At 42.9% G+C, this 17376-nt stretch overlaps 1 protein-coding gene across 1 annotated transcript in view; it reads right to left on the bottom strand.

The window, feature by feature from the left end:
* LOC137436175 (contactin-1) overlaps nucleotides 1–17376 on the bottom strand; it is a 202195-nt gene that overhangs the window by 67851 nt on the left and 116968 nt on the right. Inside the window, exons 9-13 of the mRNA XM_078786860.1 lie at nucleotides 13154–13335; nucleotides 9655–9791; nucleotides 9384–9519; nucleotides 4028–4181; nucleotides 1304–1431 (exon numbers count right to left, since the gene is read on the bottom strand). Of these exons, the coding sequence (XP_078642986.1) occupies nucleotides 1304–1431; nucleotides 4028–4181; nucleotides 9384–9519; nucleotides 9655–9791; nucleotides 13154–13335 (737 nt within the window). The remainder of the gene's footprint in view (nucleotides 1–1303; nucleotides 1432–4027; nucleotides 4182–9383; nucleotides 9520–9654; nucleotides 9792–13153; nucleotides 13336–17376) is intronic.

The raw sequence follows: 17376 nt of genomic DNA, 5'->3' as shown, positions 1-17376 counted from the left end.
CAACACAGGAGACATCACGTGCAACACTGGAGACATTACGTGCAACACTGGATACATCACATGCAACACTGATATTCTGCAGGAATGTGTTTTATCATTCACTTTGTTCACCCTGTGCAATCGTGGTTTTGAATGTGTAAGTTCTGGTTTATATTCATGGTTTAAGGTAAAATATGCTGATTATATTTGACAGTTTTTTTTTATTGTGTCTCTTGCCTCTGTCCCTCCTATCTTTCTGCAGGGCACACATGGTCAGCCAGTCATTTCCTCACTGTTCAATTCCACTCATTTGTTCCTCTATTCTCTGACCTGTGGAATCAACTTACACAGGCTGCTCAGTCCCATTCTTCCCTCCAGGGCTTCAAGACAACTGTTCACCACTATTAAATGCCACCCTTTCCCCCCTCCACCCCCCCTCCCAATCCATACTCATGATCTCCTCTACCCCAAATGACCCCATTCCTAACCATTCCCTTTTTCCAGGTTATTGTGTCCCCCCCCTCCCCCCCCCCCCCCACCCTTCCCCCCTTCCCTCACATATTTTCATTTGTTAGTTGCCGGTTGGTTTGTTCCTTTTCTGTTTCATCCCCACTTTCCCCTTCCCCTTCTTGCTGTGTTTCATTCAGCTTGTTCACCCCAAGTGTCCTTCTCCCCCTCCCCTTGATCTCATTCCCACTAATCCTAATTTCACTAATTCACTCCTTTCGACCGTATTCACTCCTTTCTTTTTTATTCCCTGCCATTCTGCTCTCTTCCATGAGCCTCCAGATACAAACTAGAACGGCACTCTTTGACGTCACGGCGTCTGCCAATATGCCTTCACCCACATTATTCCATCATTATACATACTTGTACCAAGTTTGGTCAAAATACCATCACTGGTTCACAAGTTAGCACAGAAACAGAATTTTTACCTAACAGGAACTCTGACCTTTGACCTCTTGACCACATAATCTAATCTGCTTGTCTTTACATAATTATACATACTTGTACTAAGCTCGACTTAGTTCCCTTCAGCCGTTCTCAAGTTATCACAATAATGAAAACCTATCACGGATGCACGGACGCACAGCCGGATAGCCAGCCGGACAGCCGGACGGACAACCCAAAAACATAATGCCTCCGGAAACTTTGTCAGCGGAGGCAAAGAAAATGATTATGACAAGGGATACAAAAACAATGTTCATTCCTTCATAATGTTTGCTCAGCATTCAATGGGTGCAGAAGACCGACTGATTGTGACACAGCAGCCAGAATAGGCTCTCATAATGAATTCTGAGAAATTGTTTCACAGTATACTTACTTTTCAGTTTGAGCGTGTAAACATTTTTGGCTTTTCCCAGATAATTTTCAGCAAAGCAAGTGTAACTTCCTTCATCTGCATCAGTGAGATTTGCTATGATGAGATTTCCATCGTCCACCACTTTCCTCCTGATGTTGAAAACAACACCCAATCAAATGAAAGAAATCTAGAATATCACATTTCCCTTTGAAGGGAAAAACAAAGTGTCCAATAAACAAAAACTGACACAATTTGAAGTGTTACTTTTAAAGTATTTATTATTTAAAATGAAGCACACATTTTCTAGAATCTCTAATATTGTAACAACTTTTTTTTTCCAACCACACTTTCCCTTATTTTTGCCACCCCATCCTCTTCCATACTTTTTCTTGAGATATTTTCCAAAATGTGTACATATGCTCAAGCCAGAATGGCTTCGCAAGGTAATGCACTTGTACGCTAAGTGATTATGTCACAAAAAGTGCTGAAAAAATTACAAATTTGTAACAATGTTATCGTAGGGCAGAAAATTACAATAAATACATGTTATAGGATGGGGATTTTGTGGGATGGTTGGGGGAGGCAAGGACACATCAATCAATTTCTGACAAGTTATATCATGAACCAGAAGAGACTAACAACCAGAAGAAGAGAGGATAGGGTAATATTAAACTGCTCAAAGCACAGCAAGCATAATAATAATAACTACAAGCATAAAATATCTGTGATCATGAAGTGATCACCAAGGGTAATCTTCCCCCGGCATCCAATGATGGCCATACTCTTTTTGGACTACCATATGACCTTGGACTTCGACATTTAGGGATAGAGTGTAAATTAAGAAAATATATCCCCATCTACAATCTATCCATAAAATTCAACATCATGTAAATCGGAAGAGAATTATTCAAGTTTTGATCAATTATTCAAATTATTCAATTTGAGGTGTTTTTTGTTAATTAGGTCACAATCCGAGAAAAGTAGGTCAAGGATTCTAATCAAATATCAGGTGCACAACCTCAGTGCAGGTACACTATTATGATGCAAGAACATATTGGAAGGCCAGGCAGTCTTTGAGATTCTGCATTGGCAAAACTGAGCGATGACAAAAAGCAATTTTTTTCAGACCACCATTTCACCTTGACCTTCAACCTGGAGGGGTATAAGGTAAAATAAGCATAAACTCACCTTGCTCTATGCTATCTAAAGAAGGGAATTTCGGTCGTATAAGACAAACCTTAGTCGAGTTTTCATGAAAAATGATAAAATGTCTATAATTGGGTCATGACCTTAAATTAGGTCAAGGGAAAGCAAATTGTCAACCCCGCATACCTTTTATTCTCATTATTGATGCGAAATTTCATTCCGACAGTCCAAGCCTGATCCGAGATACAGTTCGGACGTTGACAGAAAAAAGGGACAAAAAATCTAAATGGTGGTTCAATACTTCTAGGGGTCTAACACCTTGACCTTTAACCTGGAGGGGTATCATGTAAATTAAACATAAATGGGCCTTGGTCTAGGATATCGAGAGAGTCAATTTCGTTCTGATCAGACAAACCTAGGTCAACTTATGGTGAAAAATGTTTAAAATGACTATAATTGGATTATGACCTTTAAATAAGGTCAAGGTCAAAAAATGTTTAAAATGACTATAATTGGATTATGGCCTTTAAATAAGGTGAAGGTCAAAAAAATGTTTAAAATGACTATAATTGGATTATGACCTTTAAATAAGGTCAAGGTCAAAAAATGTTTTAAATGACTATAATTGGATTATGGCCTTTAAATAAGGTCAAGGTCAAAAAAATGTTTAAAATGACTATAATTGGATTATGACCTTTAAATAAGGTCAAGGTCAAAAAAATGTTAAAATTACTATAATTGGATTATGACCTTTAAATAAGGTCAACGTCAAAAAAAATGTATGCAACCCAATTATTCTCAATATTGATGGAAAATTTCATTCCAAAAGTCACAGACGGATCCGGGATACAGCTCGGATATTGATACAGTTCGAGAAGTGGGAGTGGAGAAGAAGAAGAAAAAAATTTAAATAGCGATTTAGTACTGGTACTTGAGGGTCTAGGAAACTCTGGGGTTCAATTAACATTAGGGGGCACTAATACAGAAACAAACCCTACAGCAGCTCCAACAATACAACAACAAACCCTACAACAATTATTACACCAAATAATTGATATCTCAGTGGCGTGGAAAACTAGTTTTAATTATAAAGACTTGCATCGTTCTTCATCAGTGGGCAGGTAGGACAAACAAAATAAACAGTACATTGATGAAGGTATTCTAACCACAGTGGGAAGAAAGGAGAAGTTCACGGTTTGGGTGTAAACTCTGTCAGAGCAATGGAGGAGATCGGAGAGGGAGAAAAGTTAATAAAGGGTGGGAGTGAGTCAGAGAGCTCTGTTATGTTGATTCCATTATTCTCTCAGATTGCTACAACTCTCAGCATGGCTCTGCATAGGCCTCACAATTTATTTAATTTAATTTGAGGTTCATCATGTAGGCCTCCTCAACAAGCCATTGAGATATCCATAAGGGTTGTCAGGGTAATGTGGCAATAGTGGTTACAGATGTACGTGACATACATGGAGGTGGATACAAGGCATTCAAGTTGTCATCAACATCCAAACTTGCCACACGAAGGAATCACTGATCAACACATTGAGTATCACCTTGAAAACCTTGATTAACAAGCATCAGTCGACCAATAAAGGACCTCACCTTCCTTGAGAGCTTGTGAGCATCTCAGCGTTTCGGCTCCATTTGATTGTAGGCTGAGGTGCCGCACGACCGAGGCACTGTAAGGCAACTCCACCTCCACGTGCAGCCAGGACAATCTTTGATGCCGGCTCAGTGGAAAACTCTGGAGCAATGGCTGAGGATTGAAAGTGTTGAACAGGAATGTTGAGTCGTACTGAAGGTTATGACTTAACCAAAAATAATTGCTTTTACTTTTGTAAGGCTATTACAAAGGTTATATATTTATTTTTTTACTTTTGTAAGGCTGATGTAACTTGTGACTGTCACAAACAATAAAAATAAGGGAAATACCCCTGGGCACTCACCTGGGAGAATAAAGCAGTATACTACAGCGACTAAAGGAATTTTAAACATTATCACGGTATCCAATGGTTGCTGGAAGACAGGGCCGCATGTAGAGTCATACTAATGTAATCATAAGACATTAAACAAACAAACAAAAAAAAACCTATTTTGGTGGGGACCCCCTCCCAACAACAACAACTCCTCCCCCCCCCCCCCCCCCTAGACCCTCCTTACACCCCGACTTTTCTAATGCTGTGAACAAACATTGCTACATCATGGGTGATGAAGATTGTGATCAAGTTTAATCAAAAGTGTGTGTGTGTCGTTTCGGAGAAGAGGTTCATCATGTAGGCCTGTTCATCTCTTCTTGGTTACTCCCTCCTCCAGTATGATAGACCTGAGCCTCGTCCTGGTGATGCGGTGGCTATCTTTATCAAAAACGCTCTTCCTCACTCTCCTAGCACTGCCCTCTCTCCACCCCACCCCCAGGAGTACCTCTGACTACAGCTTACTATCCGCTCCCACCTTTTGTTCATATGTGTTCTGTTCCATCCTCCAAACAGTGATGACTCCATTTACATCTCCCTGTCTGACAACATGGACCAACTTCTATCCACTCATCCCAACTCTCTCTTCCTCGTATGTGGCGACTTCAACTGTCATCATGCCAGCTGGCTGGGTGTGGGTTCCTCTCTCACTAGCCATGGCACCTCAGCAAAGGACTTCTGCGACTCACTGGGACTGACACAATCTGTCAATTTCCCGACCCGGATCTCAGTCAACGGAGCATCTTCTCTTCTAGACTTGGTTATGACAAACTTCAGTGCAAATGTCTGCTGCTCTTCTTCTGCTCCAATCGGTTCTTCTGATCATGTGCTTGTTAAAGTGGACATCTCTCTGGCCATTCTCAGAGTCTCCTCAGCATCAACGACTCTGGCATTTCACTCAGGCCGACTGGCACGGTCTGCAAGCAGCCATCAATCATCTGGACTGGTCTCCCATCTCTACTGTCTCTGACATCAACTCTTCCTGGGAATTCTTCCAAAGTAAACACTGAATCTCGTGGTGAGGCAGTTGCCCTGAAACAACTTGCCTTTGCCTCTTGGAAGGCTAATCCAACTGAAGGCAATCTCAGTTCCTTCCACCAAGCTCGGAACAAGTGTATGTCTACCCTCAGGAGTGCCAGGAAGCACTATCTCTCTACTCTCAAGACTGAACTCTGAAACTTGTCTCCTTCCTCCAAATCCTGGTGACGTCTGGTCAAATTTGTTTATGGTGTTTCTGCCCCGTCCATCCCCTCCCTTACCTCAAATCGCTACACAGTTGACATCGCAGGTGACAAAGCAAAATGCCTCAACTCTGTGTTTGCCTCAAAATATTGTGTCCCAAACACATCTCTCTCTGTACCCACCTTGCCCAGTCGAAACCAGCTGTTCCTGGACTCTGTGTCCTTCTCTTCTGACAAGGTGGAGAAGTTTCTGTCAAACATTGACTGATTCTGCAACTGGACCAGACGGCATCAGCCCACGGGTCCTAAAATCATGCTCTGCCGCTCTTTCACACCCTCTCTCTGTTCTCTTCACCCTCTCTTTTGCTCAAGGTCATCTGCCATCCACTTGGAAATCAGCCAACATCACCGCGTTACACAAAAAACGTGCAAAAACAGATCCTTGCAACGACAGACCAATCAGCCTGCTTCCAATTATCAGCAAAGTCATGGAATCCATCATTGCTTCGGATATCAAATCCTTCCTCTTCTCCAATGGCTTGATCTCTGATCATCAATTTGGTTTCATTCCAGATCACTCGACTCTGGCGATGCTGCTTCTGCTGTCTCAACAATGGATGGAGGTCCTCAATGCCAAACAGGAAATCAGAGCTGTCTCCCTTGACATATCACGTGCCTTGGATATGGTCAGGCACCCCGCTCTGCTCACCAAACTCTCCTCCTACGGTATCCGTGGAAATCTCCCCGCATGGCTTGTGGACTTCCTCTCTGGTTGTAGTCAACGTGTGGCCCTGAATGGATTTCTCTCATCTCCCCTTCCTGTGCTGGCTGGAGTTCCCCAAGGTAGTGTTCTGGGCCCTGTGCTTTTTCTGGTCTTCATCAATGATCTCTCCGACTCTATGGAAAATCCTCTATATCTCTTTGCTGATGATTCCACTCTCTGCCCCTCCATACCTCATCCCTCAGATCGGCACTTTGCAGCCTCCTCACTCTCTGCAGACCTGGACAAAAGCACAGACTGGTCAAACAAGTGGAACATGTCTTTCAATCCTGACAAATCTCACACTCTTACAATGTCTCTCCGAAAAGACTGACTGGACAACCCTCCCATCTACTTCCTCAACAATCCTCTCCAATAAGTTCTGTCACTCAAGCTTTTGGGTCTCACTATCTGCCATGATCTTTCTTGGGAAAACCACATTTCCAAGCTGGCCTCCAAAGTCAGTCGACGACTGGGCATCCTCCGTCGTGCGAAGTCCTTCCTTGGAACACCTGAGCTCCGCACCACATACAACGCTTTCATCCGCAGCTCAATGGAATACTGCTCTCCCCTCTGGGCTGGTGCTCCTGCCTCACACCTGCCTCAGCTTTGCGCTGTTGAAACCAAAGCTTTCATCCGCAGCTCAATGGAATACTGCTTTCCCCTCTGGGCTGGTGCTCCTGCCTCACACCTGGCTCGGCTTCACGCTGTTGAAACCAAAGCTTTCAGAATCATTGGAATCTCCCGCAATGAGCTGATTGTGAGGGCATTTCACTCACTCACCGCAGGCAGGTTGGTGGTCTTTCTGTCTTCTACCGACTCCTATCCGGCCTTGCTCCCCCAGCTCTGTATGTGCTCTGTCCCCCAAATATTCCTACAGGTCGCACAAGATCTGCCAGCAACCCTCTGATGGTTAAACTGCCGAAATCTCGGCTCTCTGCTCACCTTCACTCCTTCATTCCTCTTTACTCCCGCCTCTGGAACAAACTCCCTCACTCTCTTCAATCCCACTCCTCCACCTCGGACTTTAAAACAGCTGTTCACCACCATCTCTTATATTCCCCTATCCAAAACCTTGATCTTCTCTACCCCCGCTAATTCACCCCAGATCCACTTTTTTGAAATACCAACTACTTTCCTGTCAGTCCTTGGTGTCCTTGTGTTTAATACCCCCCCCCCCCCCACTTCCCATGCCTCCTCCCCCCAAGTCCTCTCCCTCCCACAGATCTCCTGATGTCCCTGTTCTCTGCTGTTGTACTTGTGTGCTTCCCTCTCTCTCCCCATCTTGTCTCCGCTCCCTTTATTGTATGTTTTGTGTGTCTGATTGTTTTTTTTTTTGTTTTTTTTGTGATTGATCTTAGCTCTTACACGAGCCTCAATAAAATAAAAAAAATACCTAAACATACCTAAAAAAAAAACATAAAAAAACATACCATACCATAAAAGAGTGCATACCTCAATCTTGTATACAAAAAGAAAAAAATAGAGCAAATACCTATTTTATTTCAATTGGGATGAAAAAATAGAGCAAATACGAGTAGACTTCCTTTGACTTCAATTTTTTTAATGCCGTGAACAAACTTTGGTACATCACGGGTGATGAAGGTTGTGGTCAAGTTTCATCGACATTGTGTGTGTGGTTTCAGAGAAAAAAAGCAAATATCTATTTTGGGGGGGTCAAACCTAGATCTACTTTGATCCCTGGTAATTGGGTTAGATCCCAATTTTTTAATGCCGTAAACAAAGTCGAGTTGCAACATACCAAATATAATTTGTGCCAAATTTAGTCACAATCCCATCAGCAGTTTTGGAGAAGAAGTTGCAAGTGTTTACGGACTGACGGACAGATGACGCACTATTGCATAAGCTCCACGGAACTACGTTCCAGGTGAGCTAAAAATAGGTAGTAACTAGAACGGCGCTCGGTAGAGTGCATACCTCCGCCAAGCTGAACAGTTCACCTTTTGTACCCCACTCATAGCCCGAATGTGGATCCGGACCTGAACCAAAATCAAAATTGGCTTGTTCTTGTCGCCTAACCAACACTCATCAACCTTGTTTGGTCAGAACTCGTCCACAACTTTTTGAAATATCGTGCTATATATCATTTTGGTCCCACCTCTCGATAGTGATGAATCCCTTGAAGAATTATAGTGTCTGGATCCGGATCGTCACCAAAATCTAATCATTTCGTCCTTGCCACACACACACATCCCCACCAAATGTCGCCCAAATCGGTCCACAACTTTTTGAGACATCCTATTTATAGACAAAAAGAAAGACAGGGGTGAAAACACAACCTTCTCCCACCTTTGGTGGCAGAGGTAATGTGTAAAGTTATAACTGTCTTAATCGACATTCCTCTAACATAATGACTTTTTTTTTTTAATTGCACATTCACAAAAGGTCTTCACTCAATTCAATCAAAATTATTGGATATGGATAAATGCAAGCACTGTGTTTTGTTTGAAGATCATTTTTGTCCCTGCTAATTACCTCGCCACCTATTATTTTCACCCCTGTTGGTTTGTCTGTCTCTGAACGCGATATCTCAAAAAGTTGTGGACAGATTCGGGCAAAACCTGGTGGACAGGATGGGTGGGTGATAAGGACGAATTGATTAAATTTTGGTGAAGATCCGGATCCGGATACAAGAATTTTTAAGTGATTCTTCACCATTGAGAAAAGGGGGCAAAAACAATATGTAGCACAATATTTTTAAAAAGTTGTGGACGAGTTACAACAAAACTAGGTGGACGGGTTGGTTAGGTGACAAGGGCAAGCCAATTCGATTTTGATTCAGATCTGAATGCACATCCGGCCTAACAGTGGGATACACAATGTACAGTGTTGTGCCTGGCGGAGGTGTGCGCTCTACCGAGTGCCGTTCTTGTTCTCCTCGCCATGCCCCGTCTGCTCTTCGAGGTTGTGCTTGTATATCCATCGAGTGTCCGCTTTTTGTATTATACCAGTTGAAAACCCTTTGAGCTTTTTATTTTGCTCCTCCATGAGCCCTGACTGAATTTAGAAAGTCACCTGCTTACCCAGCACACGTAGTTCTGCATTAGTGTACGCTTTTCCATGCAGATTTTCTGCTATGCATTGGTACATCCCTGAATCGGACAGGGCAAGTGATTTAAAGTTGAGCATTCCATCACTGCCAACAGTGATATTGTCATCCTAGAAAAAGGGCAGAAAAACAAGGTGCATACTTCAATAATCAGGATTACGACATGGATGTGCTGCATTTTATCACAGGTGGAGTATGGTGATATTAGCTTAGACCTCCCCATTAACCACAAGCTAAAACTGTACCTTTTGGTCAAAGGGCACTCCATTTTTCAGCCAGACGTGTGAGGGAGCTGGTTTACCGGTCCCTTCACACTCCCATGTAAAGTTCTCACTGATGGAAACCATCACGCTCACTATCTCTTGCACCCAGGTTGGCCGAACTAGCACGTGCAAAACAAAGTTAATTTTATGAGTCGACGATGAACAACATGATGACATCAAATGTCAAAATGCTAAGGTGACATCAAATGTCAAAATGCAACAGTTCACAAAATAAGTATTCAGGAGAACAGGCAAGGTTTTACATGCAGTATACATGTAAAAATATTACAATAAGGTGAACATGCACACCTCTGTAATATGCTTTCAAATTAGATGGCACACTATTTCATCACAAAGAGATATGGACTAATCAGTTTATGTGTGAAAGAGATATGGACAATCACCCTCTTGATAAACTCATGCTGACAAGCTCTATTTTATGTGAAACTCATGCCCATGGGTTGTTTCCTCAGCTGAGGCTTGGCTAACAACATACAACAACATGCATTTTAAAGGCCATTTTCCCTGCTAGAGCGGGGGTTAGCCTTGCGGTCCCCATGACAATCTTCTCCATTTTGCCCTATTTTCTGCATCTCTCCTTGTTAACCCCCTTGCCCGCATTTCTTCTTCCACCATCTTTAGCCAAGTCTTTCTCGGTCTTCCCCGTCCTCTGCTTCCTTCTACATTCATTTCCATCACTCTTCTCAACCAGTCACTTTCATCCTTCCTCAACACATGACCAAACCATCTCAACCTGTTCCTCTTCACAGCATCAATCACAGGCTCTATTCCCATCATCTTTCGCAATTCATCATTTGTCTTCCTCTCTCTCAACGATACTCCACACATCCACCGAACCATTCGCATTTCCACCCTTTCCAACCTTCGTTGCTGCTCTACGTTCATTACCCATGTCTCGCTCCCATAAATCATAACACTTCTCACACATGCAGCATACACCTTTCCCTTCAGCTTCAACGACACTCCCCTCATCATCAGCACGCCACTCAGTTCCCGAAAAGTTCCCGTAAAGCAGATATTGACTGTGCATTTAAACTGCTTGCTAGAGTATCAGCTCCAGCCCTACCATCGTAAAAACCTACCCCCCACCCCCGGCCCGCTTCCTTGCGCTTCGGAACCTTCTATATGCTCCGCCATTTCGTACACGTCCGCCATTACGTGACGACGAGTAGTTTTCCCCCGCGCGCTGAATTTACCTCAGACAAAACCTTTTTCTTTTTAAATTTTCAAAAACGTGATGTTGCGTCTTCGCACATCAATTCACTAAACCAAATTTTGGACACCCCGGTCCATACGATCACTCCCCCCTCGATGAGAGAAAGACGACCGTTTAAAATTATGAGTCAAATTTCTGAGTGCAATTTCCACTCAGCGGGTGTCACACTCACACTATCTGACACCAATGTTTTGTTTTTTTTAAGAGGGTTCAAATCCCACTCCTGACACCAGTTGTCGTGTCCCCGGGGTTAAGACCCAAGAGGAAGAATGGACAAAACGAGCTTTAACTCCGAGCCGTATACCCAACTAGGTGGTAGTGACATGCGCGGGAAGGTTCGAGGCCTTACCTGATCGGGAACTCCACTCAGACTCGTATACAAACGAGGGGAAAACGACAGTAAAATTTAAATCCGTTTTATAATCGGCCAAACTCAGCTTTGCATCCCCAAATGGCTGGTAAGGCTGCTGTTTGTCGCCTCGAACCACCTCGCGGGAAACACACAAAATGGCATGGAATCGCACCCGCAGCCAGCATGAGGCAAGCAGGCCGGATATCTTTGTTTTGCTTGCGACCCCCTCCTTCTCCGCAGGGCACCACCGTCAACCAACACCGCCTCCTTCCATGTTGCAAAAAGTCCCAAAGCCCCGACACGTCTCCTCACCAGCGCACCCGAGACCACAGCGTCCACTCGCGATGAGAACCAGAACGAGAGAGAGAAAAAGATGGCGAGACGTGTTTTTGCCTTCTCCCGAATGTTCCAAGCTCACGTCACACTCTCTGTCCAATCACCGAGCGCAACTCAATCACAAAGGCCGGGGCATGGCCTCCCCGTTACGATACGTCGGGGGAGGGAGGGGGGCGGAGTCTAATCTCTCTTCGGGAATGTTCGGAATCTAATCTCTCTTCAGGAATGTTCGGATGATGTCGAAGGCCGTGAGGTGGGACTTGCGTGCCTTGAGACAAATGTGCTGGGTGTTGGTTAGCCCTGGCGGCATTGTGAGCAAATGAGTCAATTTACAGTGCGATTGTTGTAGTTATTGTGGTGGCCATTTGTGATGCAATAACAATGAAGGGAAAAATCACAGGGCAATTACACACTGGGGTTTATCCTTAAGCCCTACCTAATTAGCATAGCTACACCTCTCATATGGAGACACATATACGATCTTACTCGGACAGTCGGCCTAACTTGATTTACATTGAGGTGGGTTCTTCTTCTTCGTGACACTCAGAGCATTCTAAACCTACACGATTCTATCTCGACTAAGGTATTTCATCCTTACCCCAAAAACATAACAATATGTTTGGCCTGAACGAAATTGGAATCAAAATGGCGGTGTGCGGAGTCAGCCGCTGTAATGACATCAGACGTAATCACAACACCCTGTCATGTGACCAGATTCTCAGTGCTGATTGGTACACGTTAGAGGGGACATACATGCATACATGTATATGGACGGACAAACACTGTTCTAGACGGCTGTGCCCAATGGGCTACGCCGTAAAAATGTTGCTCTTCTTGGACAATTGTATCTCATACTGAGAGCATTTATAACATCTCTCATATAAGCAAGGGAAGTCATTGTTCACTTTCCTACATGCTCAACATCACTGATCATGAGGCCTGGTGTTGGCTTAACGGATAGGGTGCTGGCTTGGGATCCTAGGATCCTGAGTTTTAATCCCGGTCGATCGCTGAATTAACACCAGGTGGGTTGACTCATCCTGTCATCCTTCCCAGGTTGGCAAAATGAGTACCAGCTAGCTGCTAAGGAGGCACTGCATCAGCGGGACAGCCGCACCTCCAGAAAATGATGCAGACAAGCAGCCACAGGCTGCATACAAATAAATAAATAAAATAACATGTTCCTTTAATTTACAAATAAATAAATAAAATAACATGTTCTTTACACATACAGTAAGACACTTGCAGGGGTACCCAGCGTTGCCTGGTCTATTTTTGTGTCAGCCCAAAACACTTTCCTTCACCCATGATAGAGTGATTGAAATTTAAAATCCCAAAAAATCCAACTTTTTGTTTTCAAAATTTTCAAATTAAATTCCAAAATGTTTTCTTTCTTTTTTGCCTAAAACACTCCCCGGCACGTACTGATGAACCTCTGAAAATTTTACGAAGATCCATTAAGCCACCTCTGAGAAAAATGGTGGCACACACACACACACAGTCAAACACGGACAAACGGCTCTCTTATAGTATAGATAAAAACACACTTTTCTTACCGTTCACAATAACCTCTCCATTGGAGAGCTGACTTCCTTTGCTGTTGGTGGCTGTGCAAGAATACAACCCCTCATCTTCCAGCTGCACGTTGGAGATTTCAAGAACTGCCCCTCCTGACAACCGACGGGCCCTCACTGCCATGGGTTTGTCCTGTCTTTTCCATGTGATGTGTGGGGTCGGGCTGGAAAACAATAGGTGCAAACATAATCCACCCAAAATTATCTACCCCGTATTTACATCCACCAAGGCTCTCTGATTAAAAATCTAATTACCATATGCACTAATGACCAATGAATCAGAATATTGATGTGAAATGCCAACAGGATATAAAAATAATTAGCCAGGATAAAACCATTGTGAACACATTCTCGGCAGAGCGCATACCTCCACCAGGCTGAACAGTTTGTATTTTGTACCCCTTTGATAAGTCGGATCTGGATCCGGACCATAATCAAAATATAATCGGCTTGTACTTGTCGCCTAACTAACTCATCCACCTAGTTTTGTCATAACTCATCCACAACTTCATATCATGCGACATGATATATCATGCTACATATCTTTTTGGTCCCATCTCTCAATGGTGAAGAATCACTTAAAAATAAAAATAATTATCGTATCCAGATCCAGATCTTCACCAAAATCGAATCTCTTCTCCCTTGTCACAGACCCAAGCTGTCCACCAAATTTCGGTGGAATCCGTCCATAACGTTTTGAAATGTTGTGCTGTGCATGCGTGCCTTCAGGAAGTATTCACACCCCATGACTTTTTTACCTATTGTTGTGGTGCAGCCTTAATTTAAAGTGGATTACATTTACATTTTTTGTCACTGATCAACACATAATACCCCTTAATGACAAAGTGAAAACATATTTTGTGGACAAATTTGGACTTTCGGGAAAAAAAAACATTCCTTTTTTTAGAAATTCTTACAAAATAATTAAAATGAAATACAGAAATATCCATTGTAATAAGTATTTAACCCTCTAAATCAATACGTCATAGAAGGGCATTTGGCAGCGATTACAGCTTCAAGTCTCCTTGGGTATGTCTGTATCAGCTTTGCACATCTGCATTTGGAGAGTTTCTCCCATTCTTCCTTGCAGATTTGCTCAAGCTCTGTGAAGTTGGATGGAGAGCGTCGGTGAACAGCAATCTTCAAGTCTTTGCACAGATTCTCAATGGGATTCAAGTCTGGGATCTGGATGGGCCACTCAAGGACTTTCAGGTGCTTGTTCTGAAGTCATTCCAGTGTTGCTTTGGCTGTATTATTGGAGTCATTGTCCTGTTGGAACGAAAATCTTAGCCGCAGTCTACGGTCTTTTGTACTTTGAAGCAGGTTCTCCCCAAGGACTTCCCCGTATTTGGCTCCATTCATTGTTCCCTCTATCCTTACAAGTCTTCTAGTTCCTGCCACTGCAAAGCATCCCCATAGCACTGGGGTTCTTAACCTGGGGTATGCATACCCCTTGGGGGGTATTGGGACCAAAATCTGGGGGTATGGGACTCGTAATAAATTATAATAATAAATTGCAATAAATTCAATGAAATATCAACTTTAAATGTTTCATAAATATATATTTAAATATAAATATATATATTTCAAAACAAATTATATTTGTATAATTATATCACACTGGAACCTAATGGGACTGGTAATCAGGCGCGGATCCCCGAACTTGGCCCATTTTCTGGGTAATAAGTTACCAATTTTCCACCAAAAATAGGCAATTAAAGTAAAAACACCCCTCAGAATGCACCACAGAGCACATAGAAATCCAAAAAATTATAGGGGGACATGCCCCCAGTCCCCCCTAGCTATGCGCAACTTCGGTGCGCCTTGGTCAGTCAACAGTCTGGCGAAGGGGGTATGGGGACATCGTGGGCAATCCGTTGGAGGTCTTGACAGGGAAAAAGGTTAAGAACCCCTGCAAGTAGTATGGCATAGCATGAGGCTGCCACCACCATGCTTCATGGTAGAGATGGTGTTAGATGGGTGATGAGCTGTGCTCGGTTTCCATCAGACGTAGCGCTTTGCATTCAAGCCAAAGAGTTGAATTTTCGTCTCATCAGACCACAGAATACTTTGTCTCATGCTCTCAGTCATTCACATGACTTTTTGCAAACACCAGGCGTGCTCTCATGTGCCTTTTTCTCAGGTGTGGCTTACATCTGGCCACTCTTCCATAAAGCCTAGATTTGTGAAATGCTTCAGAGACTGATGTCCTTCCGCCAGGTTCTGCCATCTCAGTTATAGAACTGTGTAGTTTTGTCAGAATGGTCATTGGGTTCTTGGTCACCTCCCTGACCAAGGTGCTTCCTGCCCGGGTGCTCAGTTTGGTCGGACGGCGCTAGGAAGAGTCTGGGTAGTTCCATAGTCTTTCCTTTTCCTCATGAAGGAGCTCACTGTGCTCTTGGGAACTTTCAACACTCTAGAAATTATTTTTTACCCTTCCCCAGATCTATGCCTCCTCACAATTCTAATTCGTAGTTCTCCGGACAGTTCCTTGGACTTAAAGGTAGAGTTTCTGCTCTGACATGCACTGTCAACTGTGGGACCTTATAAAGGTGTGTTTCTTTATAAATCATGTACAATCAATTGAATTTACCACAGGTGGACTCCAATCAAATTGTAGAAACATCTCAAGGATGATCATAAGAAATCGGATGCAACTTAGCTCAATTTGGATTTTAAAGAGTCATGGCAAAGGGGGTTGAATACTTATTGATAACACATTTCAGCTTTTCATTTTTAATTATTTTGTAAAAATTTCTATTAAAAAAATTCCACATTGACATTATCGAGTGTTTTGTGTAGATCAGTGACAAAAAATCTCAATTTATCCCATTGTTCAGGCTGTAACACAACAAAATGTGAAAAAGTCACGCGGGGGGGATACTTTCTGAAGTTGTATGAAGTATTTCACTGTATATCATTTTTGGCCCTATCGCTCAATGGTGAAGTATCACTTGAAAAAATGTAGTAGCTGGATCGGGACCTTCACGAAAGTGTAATCAATTCTTCCTTGTCACACACCCAACATGTCCACCAAATTTCGTCCGAATTCGTCCACAATTTTGAGATATCCTGTTCACAGACAGACTAGGGTGAAAACAATTACCACTGTCTAACTGGAGGTAATTATATGTTCACAGTTATTGCGATTGAAAGTTTTTGCATAATTGTTTTTTTTTTAAGGTTTCTTCATATTCAAGGGAAAGCAAAGATATGGAATTGCAATTTCCTCCTTTTCAAAGAAATGCTTTCACATGAAAATGATGCTTTCCAACTTGAAAAAGCAGCAAAGAAATCGATTTGCAGCAATTGATGCAAATTTTATTGCCAGTCAACAGCAACAGCCACCATTGTAGAGCAAGGGCATAAATATTTCCTGACTGGAAACGAATTCTTGTAAATGAAGCCTGAGGGATTGCTTGTACTATCTGTTCCAAACCTTGACCATTAATTGTTGCAAAAATCACAAATACTGGGCATCTCTTCAATCGTGGTAGCATAAAATATCAAAGGCTTAGTCTGTATGTAGCTGGGCGGCTTAGCTAAAAAATTCGGATCGATTGTGCCTTTTCCCTTAAAAGCATGAAACTTGGCACATGGCTAGAATACCCGAAAAGGAAGATCTTTAGTCCAGGGGGCATCCCCAATTTCACCCCATATGGCGGCCATCTTGAAACCCAAGATGGCCGTCATACAAGACCTATTTTGATGAATATCTCCATAATTAGAACAGATATCAAAATGGTTGAAGTGCCTATACCTACATTTTTAGGGTCTAGGAATCCAATGGCAACATAAAATCCAATGGCAACATATTGGAACACCCACAGTTCCAATACTGGAGTCTCACGATGGCATTGGAGAACAGCATCCTGACCTTTGTGCGCTCATTGAGGGAGGCTGACTTTGAAATGTACTTAGATACTTTATGGGAGCAGATGATGATGTTGTCGTGCTTGCAGTTACAGCATCCCAGAAGCTTTCGGTGATGATATGGTTACAATTTGGGACAGGCAAGAACATGCGATTTATCTCTGCACATGTTATAGCCACAGCTCTTGGCCCTGAGAAATCTAAAGCCCTCCCCATGTTTCATGCACTAACAGGGTGTGACACTTCTTCAGCGTTTAATGGGCGTGGAAAGGTAACTGCATGGAATGTGTGGGAATCATTCCCTGAGCTCACAGAGGTACTAGCAGAAATTT

Source organism: Myxine glutinosa, chromosome 11 (genome assembly GCF_964187855.1).
Source record: "Myxine glutinosa chromosome 11, kmMyxGlut1.1, whole genome shotgun sequence".
NCBI lineage: Eukaryota > Metazoa > Chordata > Myxini > Myxiniformes > Myxinidae > Myxine > Myxine glutinosa.
This window is presented reverse-complemented; position numbering and strand designations above follow the sequence as displayed.